This window comes from Hyla sarda, chromosome 2 (assembly GCF_029499605.1).
Source record: "Hyla sarda isolate aHylSar1 chromosome 2, aHylSar1.hap1, whole genome shotgun sequence".
Classification (NCBI taxonomy): domain Eukaryota; kingdom Metazoa; phylum Chordata; class Amphibia; order Anura; family Hylidae; genus Hyla; species Hyla sarda.
The window spans coordinates 51,210,624-51,237,936 of record NC_079190.1 but is presented as its reverse complement, the minus strand read 5'-3'; the positions used below and the strand labels follow the sequence as shown (position 1 = coordinate 51,237,936).

General features: G+C 44.8%; 1 protein-coding gene across 4 annotated transcripts in view; it reads right to left on the bottom strand.

The window, feature by feature from the left end:
* Nucleotides 1–27,313, bottom strand: part of NUP58 (nucleoporin 58) — an 85,972-nt gene that overhangs the window by 24,020 nt on the left and 34,639 nt on the right. For all 4 annotated transcript variants that reach the window (XM_056561776.1, XM_056561779.1, XM_056561778.1 and 1 more), the window contains exons 9-12: nucleotides 22,935–23,014; nucleotides 11,848–11,966; nucleotides 11,672–11,754; nucleotides 5,093–5,294 (exon numbers count right to left, since the gene is read on the bottom strand). In XM_056561776.1, coding sequence (XP_056417751.1) covers nucleotides 5,093–5,294; nucleotides 11,672–11,754; nucleotides 11,848–11,966; nucleotides 22,935–23,014 — 484 coding nt within the window. The remainder of the gene's footprint in view (nucleotides 1–5,092; nucleotides 5,295–11,671; nucleotides 11,755–11,847; nucleotides 11,967–22,934; nucleotides 23,015–27,313) is intronic.

Genomic DNA, 27,313 nt, shown 5'->3' with positions numbered 1-27,313 from the left:
TTGATTAAGATAGATAGATAGAGATTATATATATATATATATATATATATATATATATATATATATATATATATATATATCTCTATCTATCTATCTATCTCTCTCTCTCTCAACTGGCTCCAGAAAATTAAGCAGATTTGTAAATTACTTCTATTAACAAATCTTAATCCTTTCAGTACTTATGAGCTGCTGAAGTTGAGTTGTTCTTTTTTGTCTAAGTGCTCTCTGATGACACCTGTCTCAGGAGCTGTCCAGAGTAGAAGCAAATCCCCATAGCAAACCTCTTCTACTCTGTGCAGTTCCCGAGACAAGCAGAGATGTCAGCAGAGAGCACTGTTGCCAGATGGAAAAGAAACAACTCAACTTCAGCAGCTGATAATTATTGGAAGGATTAAGATTTTTTTTTTTTTTTATTAGAAGTAATTTACAAATCTGTTTAACTTTCTGGCATCAGAAATGTTTTCAAGTGGAGTACCCCTTTAAGTGCTCCAAAAACTCAAACTGAAGATATGGAAAGCTGATATGTTAGACACAGGGATTGATGCTCCGCTCTCTATCAGACTGATGGAGCAAGAGAATTGGAAATAGACCAGCGATAGTAGATGGGTAATACACAGTCACAGTACGGATAAATGAAGCCATAATCATGTAGTAAATATGGATACAGTGATGGCTACTCACTCAACATTGGTCTAACATATTTTACACACAAAATTCTGTGCCAATTTCTTAATATAGCTTTATACCAATTGAAGCTCACTTCTGATCTATATTCTCCTGTATTTAAAACATAACATTTTGACTGCCTGAATGTGTTCCAATTTCTGTGTAGGGAAACCTCCGAATGCATATGGAAAACATATCCATAGATCCCATCTATAGGAGTGTGTCATTCCTGCTTCCACTTAAAGGGGTACTCCACTGGAATTTTTTTTTTTTTTTTTTTTAAATCAACTGGTGCCAGAAAGTTAAACAGATATGTAAATTCCTTCTATTTAAAAATCTTAATCCTTCCAGTACTTATCATCTGCAGTATATGCTCCACAGGAAGTTCTTTTCTTTTTGAATTTCTTTTCTGTCTGACCACAGTGCTCTCTGCTGACATTTTAGAAAACTGTCCACAGAGCAGGAGAGGTTTTCTATGGGGGATTTGCTCCTACTCTGGATAGTTCCTGACATGGACAGAGGTGACAGCAGAGATCGTCGTGGTCAGAAAAGAAATTCAAAAAGAAAAAGAACTTCCTGTGGAGCATTTAGCAGTTGATAAGTACTGGAAGGATTAAGATTTTTTAACACAAGTAATTTACAAATCTGTGTAACTTTCCGGCACCTGTTGATTTAAAAAAATAAAAATAAATAAACTGTTTCCCAGCGGAGTACCCATTTAAGTAGATTCTGTTGCAATTCCACTTGTATTTTATCGAGCAGGATATAGTTTGTATACCAAGTGCTATACTTTTTTAAAAACTATGAACCATAAGTTTAACTATCATAAGTTTTACTATTAAGTGGCATCAATTCCTGACATATTCCCCTGAGAACACTGCAAAAAGGCAGGGTAAGAGTCTTAGAGCTTAGGGTAGTGTCACACGTGCCTTGTTTTGCTGCATATTTTCTGCAGCTGATTTTGCTACCCATTGGCTTTAATAGGTAGGAAAATACACAGCAAAATAAGTCAAGTGTGTGACCCTACCCCAATAATGTAACAGCAAGGTCCTACACTCCCTGTAGACCAGTGTTTTCCAACCAGGGTGCCTCCAGCTGTTGCAAAACTACAACTCTCAGCAGGCCCAGACAGCCGAAGGCTGTCTGGGCCTGCTGGGAGTTGTAGTTTTGCAACAGCTGGAGGCACCCTGGTTGGGAAACAATGCTGTAGACACAATGTCATGTTTTAACTCCGACTATGTACCGTAGGTGGTTTTCAGCTGAAAGCTACAATTAGAGATGAGCGAATTTACAGTAAATTCGATTCGTCACGAACTTCTCGGCTCGGCAGTTGATGACTTATCCTGCGTAAATGAGTTCAGCTTTCAGGTGCTCCGGTGGGCTGGAAAAGGTGGATACAGTCCTAGGAAAGAGTCTCCTAGGAATGTATCCACCTTTTCCAGCCCACCGGAGCACCTGAAAGCTGAACTCATTTACGCAGGATAAGTCATCAACTGCCGAGCCGAGAAGTTCGTGACGAATCGAATTTACTGTAAGTTCGCTTATCTCTAGCTACAACCACAACAATGATATATTAGGAAATTAACTGGCAGAGAATTTTGAAACTTGAAATTTAAAGAACAAAATAGTATAAGGGCGGAGATTCGCTCAAAGACCCAAGCTACATAGGATTGTAAAATCACCATATACTAAGTGTCTACATTATTATAGGGCAAAATACACGTTTGGACATGAATTGGTGTAAAACTTATTAAAACTTCTCTTTAATGGATATACCCTAAAATGTCCTTGTTATTACTTTTTATTTAAAAAAAAAAAAAAACAAACAGATTTGTTAGAAAGTTATCTGTATACTTGGTCAGTCAAGCAGACTTTCTGTTACGGGTATCACAACAAATCTAGTTTACCAGTAGTAAAATAAACACATTACACTGTCACCAGCAGAGTATACAAAGTGGATTCACATTATCAGGTTACTCCCCTTCCAATGTGGGGTAGCAATACATTAAAGGGGTACTCCACTGCCCCAGCGTTCGGAACATTTTGTTCCGAATGCTGGGTGCGGGCTGCTGGGGTTGTGACCTCACAGCCACGCCCCCTCAATGCAAGTCTATGGGAGGGGGCGTGGCACTGCCCAGAGATCACGGAGGTCCCAGTATCTGGACCCGCGCGATCAGATATGTTACCCCCCTATCCTTTGGATAGAGGATAACATGTCTAAAAGGTGGATTAACCCTTTAAAGGGGTTATCCAGGAAAAAAATGTTTTTATAGATATAGAGATATATAGAGATTGATTGATATATATATATATATATATATCAATCAACTGGCTCCAGAAAGTTAAACAGATTTGTAAATTACTTCTATTTAAAACTCTTAATCCTTTCAGTACTTATGAGCTTCTGAAGTTGAGTTGTTCTTTGCTGTCTAAGTGCCCTCTGATGACACCTGTCTCGGGAACCGCCCAGTTAAGAAGCAAATCCCCATAGCAAACCTCTTCTACTCTGTGCAGTTCCCGAGACAAGCAGAGATGTCAGCAGAGAGCCCTGTTGCCAGACAGAAAACAACAACTCAACTTCAGCAGCTGATAATTATTGAACGGATTAAGATTTTTTAATAGAAGTAATTTACAAATCTTAGAAAAAGAGACAAAAATACCCAGACCTCAAGGAAGGTAAACTATATCATATAGTTTACCTTCCTTGAGGTCTGGGTATTTTTGTCTCTTTATCTTTTATTATTGGCACCATAGGTATAGGTGCATTACTCATTTGTCCTCGGTTGGTGATATAATTGTGAGCTGCACATATTTCTTCTAATTTACAAATCTGTTTAACTTTCTGGAGTCAGTTGATATAAAAAAAAAATAATAATCTTTTTCCTGGAATACCCCTTTAAGCAGGCATGGGATAGACATAAGGCTATCCTTCATATAAGAGAAGGACAAAAACTATTCATGGTATTCAGAACATTGGGCAGATTAGATGGGCCAAATGGTTCTTCTTGGTACTTTGATGTTGACCGTATAATACATTAATTTTAGTAAACTAGATCTATTGGGATACCAGTAACTAAGTCTACTTGTCCGACCAACCATAGAGAAAATAGAAGAAAAAAAGAAAATATATGTTTGAACTTGCACTGGTATAATTGAATAGGACATGTATTTTCAGAATGTATACACTAAAAGTGAAGTATGAAAAAGTTATTCAGTTTGTTGTTTAAGAGTATAGAGTAACTCAGCTCACCCTTCCAGCCAGACGCCTGTCGCACGGCACCGTGTGAACCAACACCAAAGTAGCAATGAAGAAATAGATGGTCCAGCGCAGGATAACGTGCAATAAAAGCCAAAATTTATTGTAGATTCAAGCCATAGGATAGCAGGACACAAGGTAACGCGTTTCAGCCGGAAAGGCTGGTTTTTCCGGCTGAAACGCGTTACCTTGTGTCCTGCTATCCTATGGCTTGAATCTACAATAAATTTTGGCTTTTATTGCACGTTATCCTGCGCTGGACCATCTATTTCTTCATTGCTACTTTGTTGTTTAAAAATAAGTTAATTTTTTTAAGTACGGTATCTTTTTTTTTTTTTTTTTTTTTTTTTTTTTGCTGAGAGGGCTTGGAATAAAGCAAACCCTAAAATATTGGTCAATAGTCAAGCAACTTGTTTGGTAACTTAGTTACTTAAAAAAAAAAAAAAAAAACTTTTACTGATTTAAATTGGTTGAAAAAAAATGTACTTTCAATTTAATAAGCCAGCACTTCAAAGAAGGTGACTTTTTTGTTGTTGTTTTTTTTTAAATTACAACTAAAACCATCATCCTTGTAGCTTAGGCTTAGAGCAGAATTCACATTAAAATTTTAAGTATATTGCTTCCACTGCTTAAATATATAAATTACATTCCGAGATGAAGTAATTCATCAGACCAGTTCTCCATTACATCAAGGCCACAATGACTCCAGGTCAGAAAGTTTTTAGTGTCTAGGCAAAGAAAAGTCTCTTCAAGTATTAGAATTCCCCTATAAGCAGTGGTCTTCAACCTGCGGACCTCCAGATGTTGCAAAACTACAACTCCCAGCATGCCCGGACAGCCAACGGCTGTCCGGGCATGCTGGGAGTTGTAGTTTTGCAACATCTGGAGCTCCGCAGGTTGAAGACCACTGACACCCAAAGACTTCTAAATACAAGCAGGCAGGATTGCTGATTAAATAGGGTTGTGCTCACTCCAGGAAAAGGTCACACATTAAACTAAGGTATAATTATTGCCAAGGCTAAACCCTGCCTAGTCTAGAAAGCTCTATGTAGTATAAGAAAATACAAAAACTAGGAAGACCCAGCAGATAGAGAGAGAGAGAGAGAGAGAGCGAGAGAGAAGTTTACCGAGCACAGTTGTAAAATATCTAGAACTTGAATGCATTCAGACCTGTAGCAGGTTGCTGCTGCTGGGTCAGGGTGGCAGCCATTGCGACGGCGGCCGCGTTTGGTATGTTGCTGAAAGGTGCCGGTCCGGTGGTAACGCGGGGAGCGCTTTGCCATTTCTTCGCTTCAGCCCTCCTGGCTTCAAACACATCTGTGGGATCTCCCAAAAACGCTTTTCGGTAACCGAGGTACTGTTCTTTGAGCATCTGAGGGAAAGCCATTTTAGTTTCATACAGGAAAGTCCATAATCTTACTAAAATGGATAAGTGGACATATTAAAAACACTAAGAATACCAAACCCACAACAATTCAAATGAATATAGGGATATACCTACCAGAAGTAAAATGAACATTTCAGATTGCACCCACATAGGTTACGCTGAGTGCTTGTGCACATGTTACTCTGAATAAACTCAAAAAGTTCCAAAAAATAAAAAATAAAGCACAAAAACTGCATCTGGGCTCTTACTGCACCACTACATGCTTCTAATTTCATAGAGGTTTTTTTTTTTCCCCAGCAGATCCATACAGAATGCTGTGACTATACAATATTTTTTAAATATATAATAAATTAATAAATATTACATTTAATAGTATATTTAACATTTATACAAACGCACGTGTATGTATATACGAATGGCAAAGGTGGCAGATCGACAAAGGGAACCAGCCTACTTACAGCTTTTACTTTTCCAGGTAGCCTCATTAGCATGATAGCTAGAATTTGGTTATTATGGGCAATGTGCTAGTTGCGATTTTATCCCCCATTATATGTTTTCCTAACTGGGAAGTAACAACTTCCCCGAAGTATATTAACCCCTTAACGACCACAATAATTTATTTACACTCGTGGCCGGCTTCTGGTATGTTCAGCGCTCTCAGGAGCGGAGCGCACTTCGTACCTGCTGGGTCCCGGTTGCTATCAGCAGCCAGGACCCGAGGCTAATACCGGACATTGCTGATCGGGCTCACGTAGAGTATTTACCCTTTAGACGCAGCGATCAAAGTTTATCACGGCGTCTAAACAGGGAGAAAATACTGCCGGTTAACTCGGCGGAGCTGTTCGGGACAGCTGCGGTGAAATGGCGGCGTTCCGAACAGCTGAGAGGACAGCGGGAGGCGCCTTACCTTGCTCCTCGCTGTCCGATCGTTGCTCCATGCCTTAGATCCAGGTTGGGGCAATCAAGCACAGCTTACACTGACGAATGCTATATCTATGGCATAGCATTGTTCAGTGTATGATATCAAAGGATTGCATGTAGTAGTCCCCTACGTGGGCTAAATTAAAAGTGTAAAAAAAAAGTAAAAAAATGAATAAAATGAAGGGATTTAACCCCTTCCTGGATGAAAGTTTTAACCACCCCCCTTTTCCCATATTACACACACATATACACAAAAATAAACATGTGGTATCGCCGTGTGCGTAAATGTCCAAACTATAAAAATATAATGTCACCTAAATGGCACGGTCAATGGGGTACACTTAAAAAGGAGAAATGAAGAAATGGGTGGGTGCTGTGTCCCCCAATGAAGGCTACGAGAGAGAGATTTTACAGTGCGTACAAAAAAAAAATCTCCTTTTCTCGGTCGCTCTTCATTGGGGAACACAGATACTGATGGGATGTACCAAAGCAGTCCCTGGGGTGGGAAAGAGCAACCAGAGGAAAGGGAGTCAGTCCGGAGACTGAATCCAAGTCAGCCGTAAGGCTCACGGACAAGACCCTGGGCCAAAAGGCAAGAGAGGTCTAGAACTGAGCGTCCGGCAGATCCCACCATCCATGGAGATGGACTAGGACACCAAGGAAGAGACCGTCCATAGTAGAGACCAAAAACCAATAGGCCACATAGAGAGCCAAGAAAGAGGCGCATCGGAGACCAAATGGGCCGTAACAAAACTTGGAGGTAGGAAACCAATTCCAGAAGCACAGAACCAGAGAGAGGGAGAGCCCTGCCGGCAAACAAAAAGGCAAAGGGAACAACAAGAGGACCCCATACAGAAAACATGGCAAGAAAAATGCCAGGGAGGTCGGTGGATGTCTGAGTGGAAAGGCGAGCACAAGATGAAGACCAGAAACCTCTGGAAGAAGAGGAAGAGAGACAGGAACCATCTTCAGAGAGGCATGGTGCAGAAGATCGAAGACCCAAACCAAGAAGCTGTAGGCTCCCAAAAACCACAGTCCCAGGGTCCACGGCATGATACTAAGGAACAGACCGTGCCCAGCTCCGGGATCCCTGTACCCCATGAGAAAGGAGGATTGCCTAAGTGCGCCAGGTACTGTAGGGGCCGGGAAATGTCGCCCCAAGGCAACAGTCTAGGTACTGGGTGGATGTGGCCCCCAGGGACCCTGTGATAACATACCAAGGCATGGAGGAGCCATGTGTGTCCCCAGAGGGATCTGAGTCCTGGACACTGGAGCATGGTAAAGATATGAGACATGAGTACAAATGCAGAGAAGCAGCAAACGCATTAACCTACAGCATTGGGAGAACACATCATTGGGGCGAAACCATGAACCCTGCAAAAAAAGGGGGGGCAGAAGGTGCTTCAACTGAGCCATTCTGAACATTGCTAAGGCAACAGAGCGAGCAGGCACCAGAGCCACCCTGCACAGGAACCCGGGAAGATACCTGGAGGCCGAGGGGGGGGGGGGGGTGCTACAGAACAGACTGCAGCCCCATCAGATCCCGCACTCAGAACCACACACTGCAAGTGGGTTACCAGCGCACAGTCGTGAGAGCAGCAGGCATGTGGAGAGGGACCTAGGAAAATAGGGAACCCTGCGAACCACTACGTGGTGAATTGTTTAAGGCCCATGGAGCAACATGGGGTCACGCACTCAACCACAGCATGGCAGTGGGTTACCTGAAATTCCACCACGGTGCGGGCCATGTATGCTAGGTGACCCGACGTAGTAGGAACCCATGCAGACAACCGTCTGGTATAGGATTCCTGAAGGCACTCCTTCGAACCCTCCCACAGAAAGAGGGGTACTGGAGTGCGGACGATCCGATGGGCAACTTGGTGGTGTAGGAGACCATGCAGACGAATGTCTGCCTGACTGGCATCAGTCCAGTATACCTGCAGGGACCTTCTTCCAGATTTCTCCCACCAGCAGAGAGGTACGGGAAACCCCAGCCATGAACGCGGCTGCTCTGAGGTAGGAGACCGACTGCGGTGGAAACCGTTCAGACAACGGTCTGGCTTAACGATTACACCTCCAGGTGATGGCGAAAAGGGAACAACAGCTAGACGGCAATTACTGTGCCCTTTTGTCACATGGGGAGGGCGGGGTGACCTAGGAGCCATGGATAGAGTCCCCGTCACCCTGGGAGATATGGGGAGGCTGAGAAGCCGTGGATTGTATCCCGTTGCCCCGTATAGGGTCCATAGGACACACCAGGTCACTTCTTTAGACACCGCACACAACAGTGGGGTACCGGAACTTCAGCCACAGATACATCAGCCAAGTGATAAACAACAGGCGGCAGAGGAAACCTGGTATGGGTCCATAGTATACAATAGGTCACTCCTTCGGATACCTCGCACAACAGTGGGGTACCGGAACTCCAGCCACGGATACATCAGCTGTGTGATGAGTGACAGGCGGCAGAGGAAACCACGCAGACCACTGTCTGGCTTACTGGTATCTGTCCATAGTATACAACGGGTCACTCCTTCGGGCACCTTGCACTAGCAGTGGGGTACCGGAAAGCCAGTCGCGGATGCGGTCGTTATGAGATTGGTGACCTGTGGAGAAGGGAATCATAGTGTATGCACACGACAAGAACCCTTCCTGATAGATGACAGGTGGATAAGAAAACCACTGTTCCGGATGCTCCGGGGAATAAAAGCTGCATGGCGGACTCCCGAGGCACAGGGGCGTGGTAAAAGGCAGTAGGGGGAAAACAGACAAAACGTGAATGCCTGGGGTCATCCAAGGGAGTAGACATCCCTGGAAACGACCCCACCACAGCGTGTCGCATAAGTTCTGCCTGTGGACAGGGGCTCGATTACATAGGTAAAAGGGCCGACATGGAGTGACTGCAAAGATGCAGCACACAAAGTTACCACCAGAGGAACTCATTTTAGAAGAAAACCAAGAGGGTGAATGCAGTAGACGACCACAAGGGGGCGTTTGAACACACACACACACGTTTTTTTTTGCTGTCCGCTGGCTTACAAAGTAAGCTGCTACGGCGAGGGAATATAAAAGAATGTCCCCAACTGCAAAAGCAGGGGAGAGTGTGCATCAATTCCACCCATACAGAGACAATGGGCATCGGCTTACAGTGTAAGCTGCGGCGGCAGAACAGCGGGGAGAGGAATGTCCTCGGCTACCGAAGCGGGGGAGGAAGGGCAGAGCTAAGCCCCAACTCCCCCAGCTCAGAGATAATGGTCGCCGGCTTATAGTGTAAGCTGCGGCGGCTAGGGCATCGGAGAAAGGGAAAGAATGTCCCCCGGCTGCCAAGCGGAATTGAGGAATATACTCACCCTGCATATAGCCATACTCACCTAAGATGTCTTCAGCCAGCTATGGCCACCTGCATTATATCACGCTGAGACAGCAGGATGAGCAGGGAAGAAAGGGAGACTCGGAACCAAGCTGCAACCCCAGGAGTTGGCCATTGGCGGGAAGGGGTTAACGGTCCATACTCTATGCCCCGTGCCCCTTAGCCACATTTGGGGGAAGAGGTAGTGCCGTGCTCCTGAACCCCCACCTAAAAACCAGAGAAGAAAATGAGAGACAAACCTAACTACAGGCCCTGGCAAGAAAATTAAAAAAAAGAAGACCAGGTCTGGAAAACTCCAAACCTGTGTCTGCCTCCTACTGACACTAAGCTTAAACTGATTAGCACAGCGTCAGTAGGCGGGGTATATCCTGCCAGGAGGGGCCGACATTTTGTATGCCTAGTGTCAGCAAGATATACCAACAGTCTCTGTGTCCCCCAATGAAGCTGACCGAGAAAATAAGCCCTTAGACCGACCCGAATATGGAAAAGTAAAAAAGTTATAGGGGTCAGAAGATTACAATTTTAAACATACTAATTTTGGTGCATGTAGTTTAGCAAAATAAAAAAACACCTACATCAATTGGGTACGATACAGACCAACAGAATAAATATATGGTGTAATTTTTACCGAAAAGTGCGTACAATGGCGTTTTTTTTCTCTCCAATTTTGCCCCACAAATAATTTTTTTCTGATTTTGCCATCAATTTTTGGGTGAAATGGTTAATGTCATTACAAAGTACAATTGGTGGCGGAAAAAACAAGCCCTCATAGGAGTCTGTAGGTGCAAAATTGAAAGCCTTCTTATTTTTAGTAGGTGAGGTAGAAAATTTGAAAGTGCAAAAACAAAAACACCATTTCAATTTTGCATCTAAAATTCCATAAAATGGCTTATTTTATGCACCACCAATTCTACTTTGCAGTGAAATCAGTCATTTTATCCAAAAATCTACGGCGAAACGAAAAAAAAAAAATTGTGCGACGAAATTGAAGAAAAAAAAACCCCATTTTGTAAATTTTAGGGGCTTCCGTTTCTACACGGAAAAACAACACCTTATCTTTATTCTGTAGGTCCATACGATTAAAATTACACTCTACTTATATAGGTTTGATTTTGTCCTACTTCTGGAAAAAAAATCCCAACTACATGAAGGGAAATTTATACGTTTAAAATTGTCATCTTCTGACCCTTATACCTTTTATCTTATAACTATCACTTTCTATTCATTTTTTTCACGATATAAAAAGTGACCAAAAATACGTTATTTTGAACTTTGGAAATTTTTTGCACGTACGTCATTGACCGTGCGGTTTAATTAATGATATATTTTTATAGTTTGTACATTTACGCAAGCAGCGATACCACATATGTTTACATTTATTTTTATTTACAGGTTTTGTTTTTTTATGGGAAAAAGGTGGTAAATTTCTTTTACACTTTTTTTTTGCAGTGCTATAGCTATAACACTGCACACACTGATCTTATACACTGATCACTGCACAGCCATAGCTTTGCAATGATCAGTGTTATCGTTGGTCGATTGCTCAAGCCTGCATCTCAGGCTTGGAGCAATCGCTGAACGGACGCGCCGGAGGAAGGTAGGAGGACCTTCGTTCGCGTCCTAGCTGATTGGGACACCGCATTTTCAGCCCCACTGAGCAGCTGGGAAGCTTTTACTTTCATTTTAGACACGGCGTTCAACTTTGAACGCTGCATCTAAAGGGTTAATAGCGTGCGGCACCACGATCGCTGCAGCGTGCTATTAGCCCCGGGTCCCGGTATGAGTTACATGCCGGGACCGACCCGATATGACACGGGGTCACCGTGTTACCCCGCGTTATATTGCAGGAGCCGGCCAAGGATGTAAGTATACGTCCTTGGTCGTTAAGGGATTAACTGGGGGGCAAAAACCTTACACGACTCATTTAACATATGAAAGTATAAAATATTAACATTTTATGGCCTAAAGAATGAACAATCAAATAAATAATTTTTTTAAAAATTCTTTGTACAAGTGACTTTTTATGTAACCTCTTCCTTGTATGTATTGCTACATTCGCCTGGGCACATACCTTAACATTTTCATGGATTACTTGCAACTGTGCTGCTAAGGCTACAAACGTCTGGTAGAGCTTTTGCATTGCCATAGAGAGGTCTAAAAGAAACAAAATGGATGTGGAGAAATTCCTGTTTTTAAACAGCTAAGCACATATACAAAGTGCACAGCAACTGAGTTCCAAATACCTACCTTGGGGTGTTAGGTGGGAACTGTTGGCCTGTGTTGCTAGGTGGTTTTCTAGCTCCTCTATCTGCTGCCTGTACTGCTGCAACTGGACTTCAAACTGCTCAACTAATACCCGGAAGTAGCTAAAAAAAAAAAATGTATGTGTATATATATATATATATATATATATATATATATATATATATATATATATTCCATGTTTTATTCTCTAACACACTTAATATAATAAGCAGATGTTCAATGCCATCACCTTTAACAATTGTAATCAACTTCACAAAACTTCAAAGAGGTTTGACAATAAAACAGTTGAATTACTGAAGATATTTATTCACACATGAAGTTTGTATTACAAGTTAATGGAGGGGGAAAAAAGGAGATTTTTTTTAACACTTACCATAAAATCTTTTTCTCGAAGGATCCATTGGGGGACACAGACCGTGGGTGTATGCTGCTGTCTCTAGGAGGTATGACACTATGGCAACAAAAAAAAGTCGTCTCCTCCCAGCAGGATATACCCGCCTCCAGGCACTGAGCTAATCAGTTTTGTACCAGAGCAATAGGAGAGGACCGACAGGTCAAGGAAAAAACACGAACTGTCCAAGAACCAAAAGAAAAAATATAACTGAACACACCCTCGGACAGAAAACCAAAGAGAAACCCAAAAGGGTAGGAGCTGTCCCCCCCCAATGGATCCTTCGAGAAAGAGATTTTACGGTAAGTGTTAAAAAATCTCCTTTTCTCTATCGGCTCCATTGGGGGACACAGACCGCGGGACGTACCAAAGCCGTCCCTTGGGTGGGCAGATTAGTAATCAGGCAGACAGCTGTTCCACTGCCGCCTGCAGCACTTTACGGCCCAGAGTAGCATCAGCCGATGTGAAGGTATGTTTTCCAATCCCCTTCTGGGAGGAGATCCTCCCTTCCGGGGAACAATACCCTATCTGTAACCCAATTAAAATATAACTTTTATTCTTATTACTTAAAAAGGTCTATCTGTGATTGTGAAACTTCTATATATTTAAAATTGTCAGGAGAGACAGTGTGTCTTTTTGAGTAAGCCCACTGGGTGGTGCTATAGTGCTGGTGTAGGAGTTATCTTGTTTCTCACTGTGTGTGGTCAGTATATCACTCTGCCATCACACAGTAACTCCGCACCCTTAATACACACTGTCTTCCTGTCTAAAAACTTGATAAATTGCTCTAACGTTTCGTTAGAAAACTAACTTCTTCAGAGAGCTGCCTTATTAGGGTATTGTTCCCCGGAAGGGAGGATCTCCTCCCAGAAGGGGATTGGAAAATTTACTATTGAACCCATAACCCAATGGGACCATTGGTGTTGGATGTGAAGGTATGAACCCGGTAGAACCTCGGGAAAGTGTGCAAAGACGACCAAATAGCCGCCTTGCAAATCTGCGAGGCCGAGGCCTTGTTCTGGAGAGCCCAGGATGCCAACAGAACAGGTAGAATGAGCTACAACCCTGAAGGGGGAACCTTCCCCCTACAGCGATAGGCTTCCGAAATGGCAGACCGGATCCATCGAGAAATGGTGGCCTTGGAAGCAGGTTGTCCCTTGCGACGACCTTCCGTAAGGATGAAAAAGGAATCACACTGACGAAACAAAGTAGTGAGAGAGGTAAGACCTAACAGCCCGAACCACATCCAGTTTGTGGAGTAAATAGTCCTTAGGATGAGAAGGAGCGGGACAAAAGGACGGAAGAACAACGTTCTCATTGAGATGAAAAGCCGAAAACAACCTTAGGCAAAAAGGAAGGATTTGGCCGGAAGACAACCTTGTCCAAGTGAACCAGAAACGGAGAACAGCAGGAGAGAGCTCCCAATTCAGGCACTCTCTGAATGGAGGTGATAGCAACAAGAAATGCCACTTTCCAAGAAGGAGGCGCAGGGACACCTCCCTAAGGGGTTCAAAAGGTTCACCTTGGAGGACCCCCAGAACCAGATTCAAGTCCCAAGGGGGAGAAGGTGATCGATAAGGAGGGGCAGCATGCGCCACTCCTTGAAGGAAGGTCCAGACATGAGAATTAGAAGCCAGAGGATGCTGGAAAAGAATAGAAAGGGCCGTAACCTGACCCTTAAGGGAACTGAGAGACAACCCCAGTTCCAAACCCGACTGCAAGAAAGAGAAGACGGGGGAACAGAAAAAGAAACAGGAGACAAAACCTGAGCTACACAACCACGAAAATAAGACCGCCAAGTATGGTGGTAAATTTTTGCCGAGGAGGGTTTTCGAGCCCTGAGCATGGTGCGAATGACTTGGCAAGAGAAACCGCGGTCTCAACCGCCACGCCGTCAAATGCAGCGACTGTAAATTGGGGTGGCAAAGAGGACCCTGAGACAGAAGGTCCGAACGAAGTGGAGTGTCGTCCAGAAGCCTGACCACGTCGGCGTACCATGGGCCAATCTGGAGCTACCAGTATGGCGGGAACTCCCTCCGCTTTGAGGTTCCTCAGAACCCTGGGAAGGAGCGGAAGGGGAGGAAACAGATAGGGCAGAGCAAACCCTGTCCAAGGAATCACTAGGGCATCCACAGATAGCACCAGGGGGTCCCGGGACTTCGCCACAAACAGAAGGATCTTCCAATTGTGCCGAGTCGTGAAGAGGTCTACGTCTGGAATGCCCCAGAGGTCGCAGATGCAGAGACCACTGGATGCAAAGACCACTCGCCGGGGGTCGGCCGAGGACCGGCCGAGGAAGTCCGCTTCCCAGTTGAGCACACCCAGAATGTGAATCGCCGAAATGGCCGGAACCTTGCTTTCCGCCCAGATGAGAATCTTCGTCACCTCGGCCATGGCTGCCGAGCTGCGAGTGCAGCCTTGCCGATTTATGTACGCCACGGTCGTGGCGCTGTCCAACTGGACTCAGACAGGGCGGGACTGAAGCAGGGTCTCCCAATGAAGAAGGCAAAGAAGAATCGCCCTCAGTTCCAAGATGTTTATCGGAAGAAGAGCTTCCCGGGGAGACCAGAACCGTCTAGTCCCTCAACACACCGCCCCAGCCCGACAGACTGGCATCCGTTGTAACCACCTGCCAGTGGAGGGGAAGAAATTATCGTCCCTGAAGAAGAAGGGGGGAGCGGAGCCACCAGAGCAGAGACTGCAAGATCCGACGAGGGAGAGCAATCTTGCGATCGAGAGACAGAGGAGATCTGTCCCATCGAGAGAGAATCGCCAGTTGAAGGGGTACCATCCGACCCAAGACTTCCATGCAAACGCGGATGGAAACTGGGCCCGAAAGGAGCGGACTCCTGACAGGAGTGTCAGACGTTTGTCCGGCGGAAGGCAAATTCCCAAGAAGATCAAGAAAGGACAGACTTGTCCCTGTTCACTATCCACCCGAAGCGATCCAGGATCTGGAGGGTGAGATCCACATTCTCCAGGGTCTGGACTCTGGTGGGAGACTTGATGAAAAGGTTGTCTAGGTAAGGGATTACCGAGACTCCCCTCGACTGCAACAGGGCTATCACTGGCGCAAGGATCTTGGTAAAGACCCGAGGAGCAGTGGCCAGACCAAAGGGGAGGGCTACAATCGAAAATGCCCCTCTGGAACCGCAAAACGGAGGTACCGTTGATGGCCGGGAAATATTGGAACATGGAGGTAGGCATCTTTGATATCCACCGAAGAAAGAAATTCCCCTTGCTCCATGGATGCCCCTACCGAACGGAGATACAATATATTAGCGAAAAGAAGGCGGCGCTCTAATCCCAAAATATAGGAAATGAGGTGTGTGTTACTCACGTGGTGTGAGTGGGGGTCACACTGGATGTGTATTCCCCCACAAACACCCTGGGTCCTCTTCAAATGTAAAATTTATCTCCCAGTCTCTGACACAAGGACATCCCTTTCAGGAGTGCGAAAGGTATTCCGGAAAACCCATAAGGAACCCGTAGCAATATAAAAACAAATGTAGAAAAAAAACAGCGCTCAGAGTAGGAGAAATGACAGTGTTATTTTAGATTGTCATAGGAAGCAGAGAAGTGGTTCACTTACTTCACATGGGGGGAGTGTAAGACCAAGTCTCACATACTATCCCCCCTCCAGGAAGGCATATAGATAATAACCAAGAGAGATCCTCGCATATCATACGGTTTTTAATAGCAACGCGTTTCGGAGGTCATATATACAGCCTCCATACAGGGATTCCATTCGAAAGTGGCGGATGAGAAGATGACGGTTGAGACACTTGAGGTCCAGGATTGGCCGCACCGAACCGCCCTTCTTGGGAACCCCGAAAACGTTCCCTTGGAGGAACGGGGACAATAAATCCCTGGTGAAGCAGGGACCGAAGAGTCTGTTGAAACTGCTTCGCCAGAGAAGGAGACCAGGGAGCCCGGGACCGATAAAAACGATCCCTCGGGAGGGAGGCAAACTCGATTCCGTACCCGTTGGACACCACGTTCCTGACCCAAGAGTCCTGAATGTAAGTGGTCCAGATGTCTCGAAAAAAATAAGAGATGACCTCCCACCGAGAAAAATCTGCGGGTTGGTGCATCACTTCATGCAGAAGTGGGTTTGCGGTTGCCTGATTTGGCCGCAAAACGGCCGGAACGGTTGTTGTCCGACTTCCAAGACGGGCACGCCCGGAACAAGGGAGCCTTCTTGTCCTGCGAAGGCGCCTGCCCCGACCCCTTATTGGGGCCAAAAGTCCGAAAGGAAGAGGACTTCCTCTGGGAAGTAGAGCGAGCCTTATTTTGAGCCAACAAGGAACTCTTACCCCCCGTCGCCTCAGAAATAATATCATCAAGGCGCTTGCCAAAAAGACGGACACCAGTAAAAGGAAGATCTGTGAGAGACCTTTTGGAAGCGGCATCCCAAGCCTTAAAGGGGTACTCCGCCCCTAGACATCTTATCCCCTAGCCAAAGGATAGGGGATAAGATGTCAGATCGCCGCGGTCCCGCTGCTGGGGAGCCCTGGGATCCCCGCTGCGGCACCGTGCTATCATTACAGCACAGAGCGAGTTCGCTCTGCCCGTAATGACGGGCAATACAGGGGCCGGAGCATCGTTACATCACGGCTCCGCCCCTCGTGACGTCACGGTCCGCCCCTTTCAATACAAGTCTATGGGATGGGGCGTGGCGGTCGTCACGCCCCTCCCATAGACTTGCATTAAGGGGACGGGCCGTGATGTCACGATGGGGCGGAGCCATGACGTCACGCTGCTCCGTACCCCGTATCGCCCGTCATTACGCACAGAGCGAACTCGCTCTGTGCTGTAATTATAGCGGGGTGCCGCAGCGGGAATCCCAGAGCTCCCCAGCAGCGGGACCGCGGCGAACTGATATCTTATCCCCGATCTTATCCCCTAACGGGCTGACTGCATGGAAGCTGTGCACAGAAATTCTCCAGCTTTAGAGCATTGGAGAACCAAGGCAGACAGATCCTCGGGCAGAGAACCAAGGCAGACAGATCCACAATGATAGGGCTTTGGACACCCAAGCCGAGGCGAAGGTGGGAAGTAGAGAAGAACCTGCTGCTTCAGAGGCAAACTTCGCTAAGGACTCTACCTTCTTGTCTGTCGGCTCCTTGAAAGTGGCAGTGTGGTAGCCTTAGAGAGGTGGGAAATTGGTGGGTCCACCGAGGGAGGGGAAACCACCTTAGAGACAAGGTCCTTGTCAAATGGGTAACGCACCTGAACCTTCTTCATTCCCGGAAACCTCTTGTCTGGATGTTTCCATGTAGATTCCAGAAGGGTGTCAAATTCAGCGTGAGTGCTGAACATTTGAGGTGCTGGTTTAGCACGATGAAAGGATACTTCAGGAGTCATGTCCGAAGATCCTGGGTCCTCTAAGTGAAAGGTGTCTCTTATGGCCGCAACCAATGAGTTCACCGTTTCAACTGAATCTGCGTGGTCTTCCGAGTCAGATGCCGATTCAAAAGCCTCATCCGCCAGTTCACCAGGAGAATGTGAACGAGTGGAGGCAGCCCTGGAGGGGGGCAACCCTGATCGGGTACGCGGCTCTGGCAAGGCAGAGTGGCAACTGCGGGAACGTCCTCTGGAGGAGCGACGTTTGTGACCAGATGACCCGGGGTGGCGGGACCCACGAGGGGAACGCCCAAGTCTACCTGAAGACTCAATGGAAGAGTCAGAAGATGCACCCCTAGTACGCTTGTGAGAGCATGAGGTATGTGGAGAAGGGGAGTGGGTCCGTTTAGAGGGCCTGCGCAGGGCAGACTTCTTCAAGGCAGACACCACGTCACGGGAGGCCTCAGCCACCGAACGGGAGACTTGAGTCAAGTCAGCCATATACTGGGATAGGGAAGAAACCCAGGCTGGAGGGGCGGCCGAATCCACCGGAACTGAAAGAGCATACGGGGTTACCATGGGGTCAGGGGCAGCAGAGGAGCAGGCAGAGCAAGTGGGTTCAGCAGAACCAGGCATACTGGAATTACAGGTCTTACAGATAAAATAGGAAACTAATGCTCCAGTTGTCTGTTTAGAGGGAGGAACAGTTCTGGGTATGGACAAGAACTCTCTCACCCGAGTCGGTGTCCCCTGTGGCAGCCGCTGTGAGGAGAACTCCGCTCTGAGTGAAAGAGAGGCAGAAACAGGCCAGCCAATAGCCATAGAGGAGCGTGCCTGGAGCAGAGGCACTGCCTAATTGGCCTCTGGCTGCGAAAATTGCGCGAACGGCGCTGATTGGAGGGCGGTTCGCTCTCCAGTAAGCTCCGGCGGCCCTGTGGGCGGAGCTATAGCGCCCCGACACTAAGCTTAAACTGATTAGCTCAGGGCCTGGAAGAGGGTATATCCTGCTGGGAGGAGCAGACTTTTTTTTTTGTTGCCATAGTGTCATACCTCCTAGAGACAGCAAGATACACCCACGGTCTGTGTACCCCAATGGAGCCAATAGAGAAAAAAATGCATCACATAATTAATACAATAAAGATAACCCCCGCCACCAGTTATGTAGGGCTTTGGATAATGTTAAGATTTACAGGTACCTAATTTTTCTCTCATCTTGGTCCATGACTGCCAGTATATCATTAAGCCTGGGAATGGTTGTTAATGTACTCCTAAATCAGTGTTTCCCAACCAGGGTGCCTTCAGCTGTTGCAAAACTACAATTCCCAGCATGCCCAGACAGCGTGCATCACGAGAGGCGTGGCAGCGACGTCAAGATCCCCGCTGCCAGCATTCTAAAGCCAGGTGCTGCCCAGAGATTGCAGGGGTCCCAGCTGTGGGACACCCTTGTGATCAGACATCTTATCCCCTATCCTCTGGATAGGGGATAAGATGTCTAGGGGCGGAGTACCCCTTTAACCCACTTAAAAAGACACAGGACATACCTGTACGCCCGTGGGAATTCCGGTCCCCGTCGCTCGCCGGCAGGGACCGGACCGAGATGCCTGCTGAAATCTTTAAGCAGGCATCCCGTGACAACACCTGGGGGGTCCTGATCGGCCATTTGCGACGATTTTGGGTCCATCAGGTCCCCGTGACCCGCAAAAAAAAGGGTAATAGGTGCCGTCCGAGACAGCACCTATCACTCTATAGCAGCAGGAGTGAAGTTTCACTGGTGCCACCTCACGATGGTCCTGATTCTTCGGCCGTTACCAGCGGACGAATCAGGACCCCTGCTGTGGAGGTGTCCTTAACCCCTTAAGGACGCAGGACATAAATCTACGTCCTGGTGAGGTGGTAATTAACGCACCAGGACGTACATTTACGTCCTGTGCATAACCGCGGGCATCGGAGCGATGCCCGTGTCATGCGCGGCTGATTCCGGCTGCTGATCGCAGCCAGGGACCCGCCGGCAATGGCCGACGCCCGCGATCTCGCGGGCGTCCGCCATTAACCCCTCAGGTGCCGGGATCAATACATATCTGCGGCAGTGCGCGAATTGAATGTATGATCGGATCGCCCGCAGCGCTGCTGCGGGGATCCGATCATTCATAACGCCGCACGGAGGTCCCCGCTCCTTCCTCCGTCCGGCTCCCGGCGTCTTCTGCTCTGGTCTGTGATCGAGCAGACCAGAGCAGAAGATCACCGAAAACACTGATCTGTTCTATGTCCTATACATAGAACAGATTAGTATTAGCAATCATGGTATTGCTATGAATAGTCCCCTATGGGGACTATTCAAGTGTAAAAAAAAATGTAAAAGTAAAAGTAAAAAAAAAGTGAAAAATCCCCTCCCCCAATAAAAAAGTAAAACGTCCGTTTTTTCCTATTTTACCCTCAAAAAGCGTAAAAAAAAAAAATACATTTTATTTAAAAAAAAATTATAAAAAATGTATTAAAAGTTTTTTATATGCAAATGTGGTATCAAAAAAAAAAAGTACAGATCATGGTGCAAAAAATGAGCCCCCATACCGCCGCTTATACGGAAAAATAAAAAAGTTAGAGGTCATCAAATAAAGGGATTATAAACGTACTAATTTGGTTAAAAAGTTTGTGATTTTTTTAAAGCGCAACAATATAAAAGTATGTAATAATGGGTATCATTTTAATCGTATTGACCCTCAGAATAAAGAACACACGTCATTTTTACCATAAATTGTACGGCGTGAAAACAAAACCTTCCAAAATTAGCAAAATACGTTTTTTGTTTTAATTTCCCCACAAAAAGTGTTTTTTGGTTGCGCCATACATTTTATGATAATGAATGATGTAATTACAAAGGACAACTGGTTGCGCAAAAAACAAGCCCTCATACTAGTCTGTGGATGAAAATATAAAAGAGTTATGATTTTTAGAAGGCGAGGAGGAAAAAATGAAAACGTAAAAATTAGATTGTCTGAGTCCTTAAGGCCAAAATGGGCTGAGTCCTTAAGGGGTTAATGGCACTCGTCCCGCCCTTATTCCGGAGGGCGAGAGCGGGTGCCGGGAGTATGTACCTTGAGCAGGGGCCCCCCGATACCCAGTGGGATCGGGGCCCGAGGAGCGGAGTCAGCGGTGGGGGCAGGAGGATCATGGCGCAGCAGCAGGTGGTAAGGCTGGCCTCCTGCTGTTGCTTAGTAACATCTCCCTGCATGCATAAAAGGGCATGCTGGGGGTTGTAGTTATGCAACAGCTAGAGGCACTTTTTTTCTATGAAAAAGTGTGACTCCAGCTGTTGCATAACTACAACCAGCATGCACGGACAGCCAAAGGACATGCTGGGAGTTTTAGTAGTATGCCTCCAGCTGTTGCATAATTGCAAGCCCCAGCATGCCCTTCGGCTGTCAATGCATGCTAAGAGTTGTAGCTTTTGCAACAGCTGAAGGCACACTGGTTGTAAAAACAGTTTGTTACTCAACTTTCGCAACATTGTGCCTCCAGCTGTTGCATAACTACAACCCCCAGCATGCATGGACAGCCAAAGAGCATGCTGGGAGTTGTAGTTTTGCAACAGCTGGAGGTTTGCAATGAGTTTGAGCTTCAGCGGAAAATTTGCGCCAACTCCCAGCGGGAAACTCGCTGTGAACCCCCACCCATGTAAATGTACCCTAAAAACACTACACAAAACAAAGTGTATAACACTACATATACCCCTACACAGTTTTTATTTTTTTATTTTTTGCTGTTCTGGCACCATGGGGGCTTCTTAAATGCGACATGCCCCCCCCCCCAAAAACTATTTCAGCAAAATTTGCTTTCAAAAAGCCAAATGTGGCCTTCTCTTCTGAGCATTGTAGTGCGCCAGCAGAGCACTTGACGTCCACACATGGGGTTACAAACGGGGTTACGAATTTTGGGGGCATTCTCTCCTATTACCTCTTGTAAAAATGGTAACTTTGGGAGAAAACAATAAAAATTATTTACACATCCGACTTTACCGAAAAGTCATCAAACATCTGTGGGGTGTTAAGGGTTACTGTAACCCTTGTTACGTTCCATGAGGGGTGTGGTTTCCCAAATCGTATGCCATGTTGGGTTATTTTTGCTGTTCTTCCTAAATGAGACATACCCCCCAAATAACATTTCAGCAAAATTTGCTTTCAAAAAGCCAAATGTGACTCCTCCTCTTCTGAGCATTGTAGTGCGCCCGTAGCGCATTCTACATCCACACATGGGGCATTTCCATACTCAGAAGAAATGGGGTTACAAAGTTTGGGGGGCATTCTCTTCTATTACCTCTTGTAAAAATGGTAAATTTGGGGGGAAAACAGCATTTTAGTGAGAAATTTTTAACTTTTTTTATTTATACATTTGACTTTACCGAAAAGTGATCAAACACCTGTAGGGTGTTAAGGCTCACTGTACCCCTTGTTATGTTCATTGAGGGGTGTAGTTTTCCAAACTAGTATGCCATGTGTTTTTTTATTTTTTTTTTTGCTGTTATGGCCCCATAGGGGCTTCCTAAATGTGACATGCCTCCCAAAAACCATTTCAGCAAAATTCACTTTCCAAAATCCCACAGAGCACTTTACATACACATGAGGTATTTCCTTACTCGACAGAAATTGGGTTACAACTTTTGCGGGGCTTTTTCTCCTTTTACCCCTTGCAAAAATGCTAAAATTGGGTCTAAAAAATGAAGATTTTGAATTTTCTCCTTCACTTTGCTGCTATTCCTGTGAAACACCTAAAGGGTTAACAAACTTTCTGAATGTCATTTTGAATACTTTGAGGGATCATTTATGGGGTATTTCTAAAATGAAGGCCCCTCAAATCCACTTCAAAAGTGAACTGGTCACTGAAAAATTCTGATTTTGAAAATTTTGTGAGAAACTGGAAAATTGCTGCTGAACTTTGAAGCTCTCGGATGTCTTCCAAAAGTAAAAATATGTCAACTTTATGATGCAAACATTAAGTAGATATATTGCATATTTGATTCAATATATCATTTGGTATATCTATTTTCCTTACAAGTAGAGAGCTTTAAAGTTAGAAAAATGCTAAATTTTCTAATTTTTTTTCAAAGAAATGATGAAAGTATCGACAAAAAATTACCACTATGTTAAAGTAGAATATGTCACAAAAAAAAAAAAACTCTCTCAAATTCATAAGTAAAAGCATCCCAGAGTTATTAATGTATAAAGGGACAGTGGTCAGGTGTGCAATAAAGGCTCTGGTCCTTAAGGTCATAATGGGCTTGTCCTTAAAGGGTTTAACACCAGGTCATTGAAATATTCATGATCAAACAAAAACATACTCAGCTGGTGCTGTGTTTTCATGTTGAAGGCCGAGTGGGGTTTTCTGTGTCCGCAAAGCTATTTCTGCATTTTTAAGTTCCTAAATAAAGAAAAAAAACATATGTTATGAAGTAATGCAGCAATAATAGATGGCACAATAATTAATAAGCAGCTAGGAATCATTGGTTCTGACCTGAGTCTTAAAGGGGTTTTCCAGTAAAAGCTTATAGATGGCCTTTCTTCAGGCTAGGCCATCAATATCTGATGGGTGGGGGGTCGGACACCCAGCACCCCAACCATCAGCTGTGGTGGAAGCAGATTGCTTCAGACACTGGAGTGGGCACGCTGTCTTACTGAAGATCAGCTCCCATTAGTCCACTACATAGAGAACGGATCCATCCATTTTCCGGTTGTGTTTGTGTGTGTATGTGGAGACCGGAAAGGGTACAAGGTGTTAGACCCCCTCCAATCAGATATCCTGAGGATAGGCCATCAGGAAGGTTTCATAGTGTTCAAACCAAGCAGCATTAAAAAAAAAGGGCATGTGCGGTTTAGGCTGCGTTCACACGGCTGTATAGTCCTGTCCAGTTCTTCTCCCGTCAAAAAAAAAAAAAAAAAAAAAAAAAAAAAAAAGACTTAAAAAAAAAAAATTATGACAATAACGGATGTTATCCGTTTGTATCAGTTTTGTTCAGTTAAACAAAAAAAAAAAGTTTTTTGTTCTGCGCATGCTCAGAAGTATAAAAAAAAAAAAAAAAAAAAGGATCAAAAAAACGGATTGAAAAAATGGATCCAAACGGATGACATTAACCCCTTAACGACGCAGGACGTATATTTACGTCCTGCGCCGGCTCCCGCGATATGAAGCGGGATCGCGCCGCGAACCTGCATCATATCGCTTCGGTCCCGGCGCTCATCAACGGCCGGGACCCGCGGCTAATACCACACATCGCCGATCGCGGCGATGTGCTGTATTAACCCTTTAGAAGCAGCGGTCAAAGCTGACCGCCGCTTCTAAGGTGAAACTGAAAGTATCCCAGCTGCTCAGTCGGGCTGTTCGGGACCGCCGCGGTGAAATCGCGGCGTCCCGAACAGCTGATCGGACACCGGGAGGGCTCTTACCTGCCTCCCCGGTGTCCGATCGACGAATGACTGCTCCGTGCCTGAGATCCAGGCAGGAGCAGTCAAACGCCGATAATGCTGATCACAGGCGTGTTAATACACGCCAGTGATCAGCATAGGAGATCAGTGTGTGCAGTGTTATAGGTCCCTATGGGACCTATAACACTGCAGAAAAATGTAAAAAATAAGTGTTAATAAAGGTCATTTAACCCCTTCCCTAATAAAAGTTTGAATCACCCCCCTTTTCCCATAAAAAAAATAAAACAGTGTAAAAAAATAAATAAACATATGTGGTATCGCCGCGTGCGTAAAAGTCCGAACTATAAAAATATATCATTAATTAAACCGCACGGTCAATGGCGTACGCGCAAAAAAATTCCAAAGTCAAAAAAGCGTATTTTGGTCACTTTTTATACCATTAAAAAAATGAATAAAAAGTGATCAAAAAGTCCGATCAAAACAAAAATGGTACCGATAAAAACTTCAGATCACAGCGCAAAAAATGAGTCCTCATACCACCCCGTACGTGGAAAAATAAAAAAGTTATAGGGGTCAGAAGATGACATTTTTAAACGTATAAATTTTCCTGCATGTAGTTATGATTTTTTCCAGAAGTGCGACAAAATCAAACCTATATAAGTAGGGTATCATTTTAACCGTATGGACCTACAGAATAATGATAAGGTGTAATTTTTACCGAAATATGCACTGCGTAGAAACGGAAGACCCCAAAAGTTACAAAAGGACGTGTTTTTTTTCGATTTTGTCGCACAATGATTTTTTTTTCCGTTTCGCTGTGCATTTTTGGGTAAAATGACTAATGTCACTGCAAAGTAGAATTGGTGACGCAAAAAAATAAGCCATAATATGGATTTTTAGGTGGAAAATTGAAAAGGTTATGATTTTTAAAAGGTAAGGAGGAAAAAACGAAAGTGCAAAAACGGAAAAACCCTGAGTCCTTAAGGGGTTAAAGGCTCATCCGCCTTCCATAGACTTCAATGTTAAATGTATTGTTTCCGTTTTTTCTTCCGTTTTTTGACAGAAGGAAAAAATACTGCATGCACCGTCTTTTCTCCCGTTAAAAAAAAAAAAAAAAAAAATGGAAACGAGCACAGACGGTTGCAAACGAATGTGGAAAGATTGTAAAAAAAAAAAAAAATCCCATTGACATCAATGGGATTATTTTACAACTGTTTGTAATCCGTTTACAAGCAGCAACAACGGAACCTAAACTGGGAATTTATCAAAACTTGCGCAGAGGAAGAGTGGTGCATTTGCCAACAGCAACCAGATTGTTTCTTCTAATTTTTACTGGTCTCTTCAAAAATGGAAAAAAAAAAACACAATCTGTTTGGTTGCTATGGGCAACTGCACCACTATTCCTCGGAACAGGTATTGATAAACCTCCACCAGCATATTTATATTTTAGTCAAAAGGCCAAAGATGTTCCAGAGGGTGTCCCATTCAGTCCTGGCCGCTTAGCTTCTCCTTACTGACAGCCACCTAACTTAGGGCTCCACCTTGTGTCTGGTTTAAGTATTTTATTGTATATACAGGCACCACAATAGTCTATAACAATGTACAGTGACCCCCCCGACCTACGATGGCCCCGACATACGATGACCTCTCAGAGGCCATCGCATGTTGAAGGCAGCATCAACATACGATGCTTTTGTATGTCGGGGCCATCGCATAAACGACTATACGGCAGAGCAGACTGCTTCAGAGGCCACCGGATAGCCGTTTACTGTGCCCCGTGTGGTCCTCTGTTGATCACTTACCTGTCCTCGGGGCTCCGGCGTGTCCTCTTCAGGATCCCCTGCATCGTCGGTGCTCTCCATCGTCATGTCGCCGCGCACGCCGTCCCGTCATCCAATAGGAGCAGCGTGCGTACCGACGTGATGGCGGTGACGGAGAGCAAGGATGCCGGGGAAGCAGATGCCTTGCCGGTGCGTCGGGGACACCACGGGGACAGCGATGGAAGGCAACATCCAGGGCAGCGGTGACGGTCCGGAGTGGCGGGGACACGCGAGTATAACCTCCAATACCAGTGGTCTGTCCGGGCATGCTGGGTGTTGTAGTTTTGCAACATCTGGAGGTCCGCAGGTTGTAGACCACTGTCCTATACTTTACATTGCACGGATCCCTCAACATACGATGGTTTCAACAAACGATGGTCCGTTTGGAACGGATTACCATCGTATGTTGAGGGACCACTGTATACCGCAGGACAGCATTTAGGTATCTATATTAATAAGATTTTAATGGGTCCAATTGTTTCATTTACTTATTAATTCATGTCTCCTCTGTATGGACATATGTTAGGCTGGGTTCACGCCACATTTTTGCAATACATTTCCCGTATCAGGTTTTTGATTAAAAAAAAAAAAAAAAACGGATTCCTCAAAACCTGACTAAGCTGTATCAAAACGTGTGTACAGATTTTTAAACATAAATGGTTTAAAAAATGATGTCCGGTTGCAGTGTTTAAAAATACAAATAAAATAAAAAAGTAAAAAAAGTTAAACGTTTTTAACTTTTCATTCCATTAAAAGTTTCACTTGTTTGAAATAAATTCAAAGAAAAAAACTGTGCAAAGTCAAAAACCAGATGGAACCGTACGCACATACGGTTCTGTCCAGTTCCCATTGACTCCCATGTTAAAAAAAAACACAAATAAAAAAAAAACAAACGTATACGTTTCAATAAGATTTTTCACCCGGAACAAAAATAGTGGTAGGCTGCGGTTTTGGGTACAAGAAAAAAAAACTGATAAAACCGTTCAGTATGCAAAATGGACACAACCTGATGCATCGTTTGGCATACGCTTTTCAATGGAGAGTCAATGCAAACGGTATTCAATACGGTTCCGTACGGTTGTCAAATTGAAAACCTATACGGGAACTGTATTGCAAAAACGGTGTGAACCCAGTCTTAGTTTTATATACTAACTATACATATGTATTTTAGGACTCAAATTGACTTAATACAGTTACAGGTATCTGTAGGGGCTAATGGGTACACGTGTCCCTGTGACAGTTCTTTGCAATGGACTTTAGCCTCTAAAATCATCTGCACTTCTCTTGGCACTGAACAAAAACACTGCCGATATAGATGTGACCCGTGCACAGATGGATGGTCGCTGGTTACTAGTTATACCTGTTGTATCTATTTTCAATTAAATTGTTTCTCATTGTGTACCTTAGACCTGACAAAAGATTAGCTTCTTAAAGGGGTTTTCCATGAAAAAACAAATTTTTTATAAATTATATATATA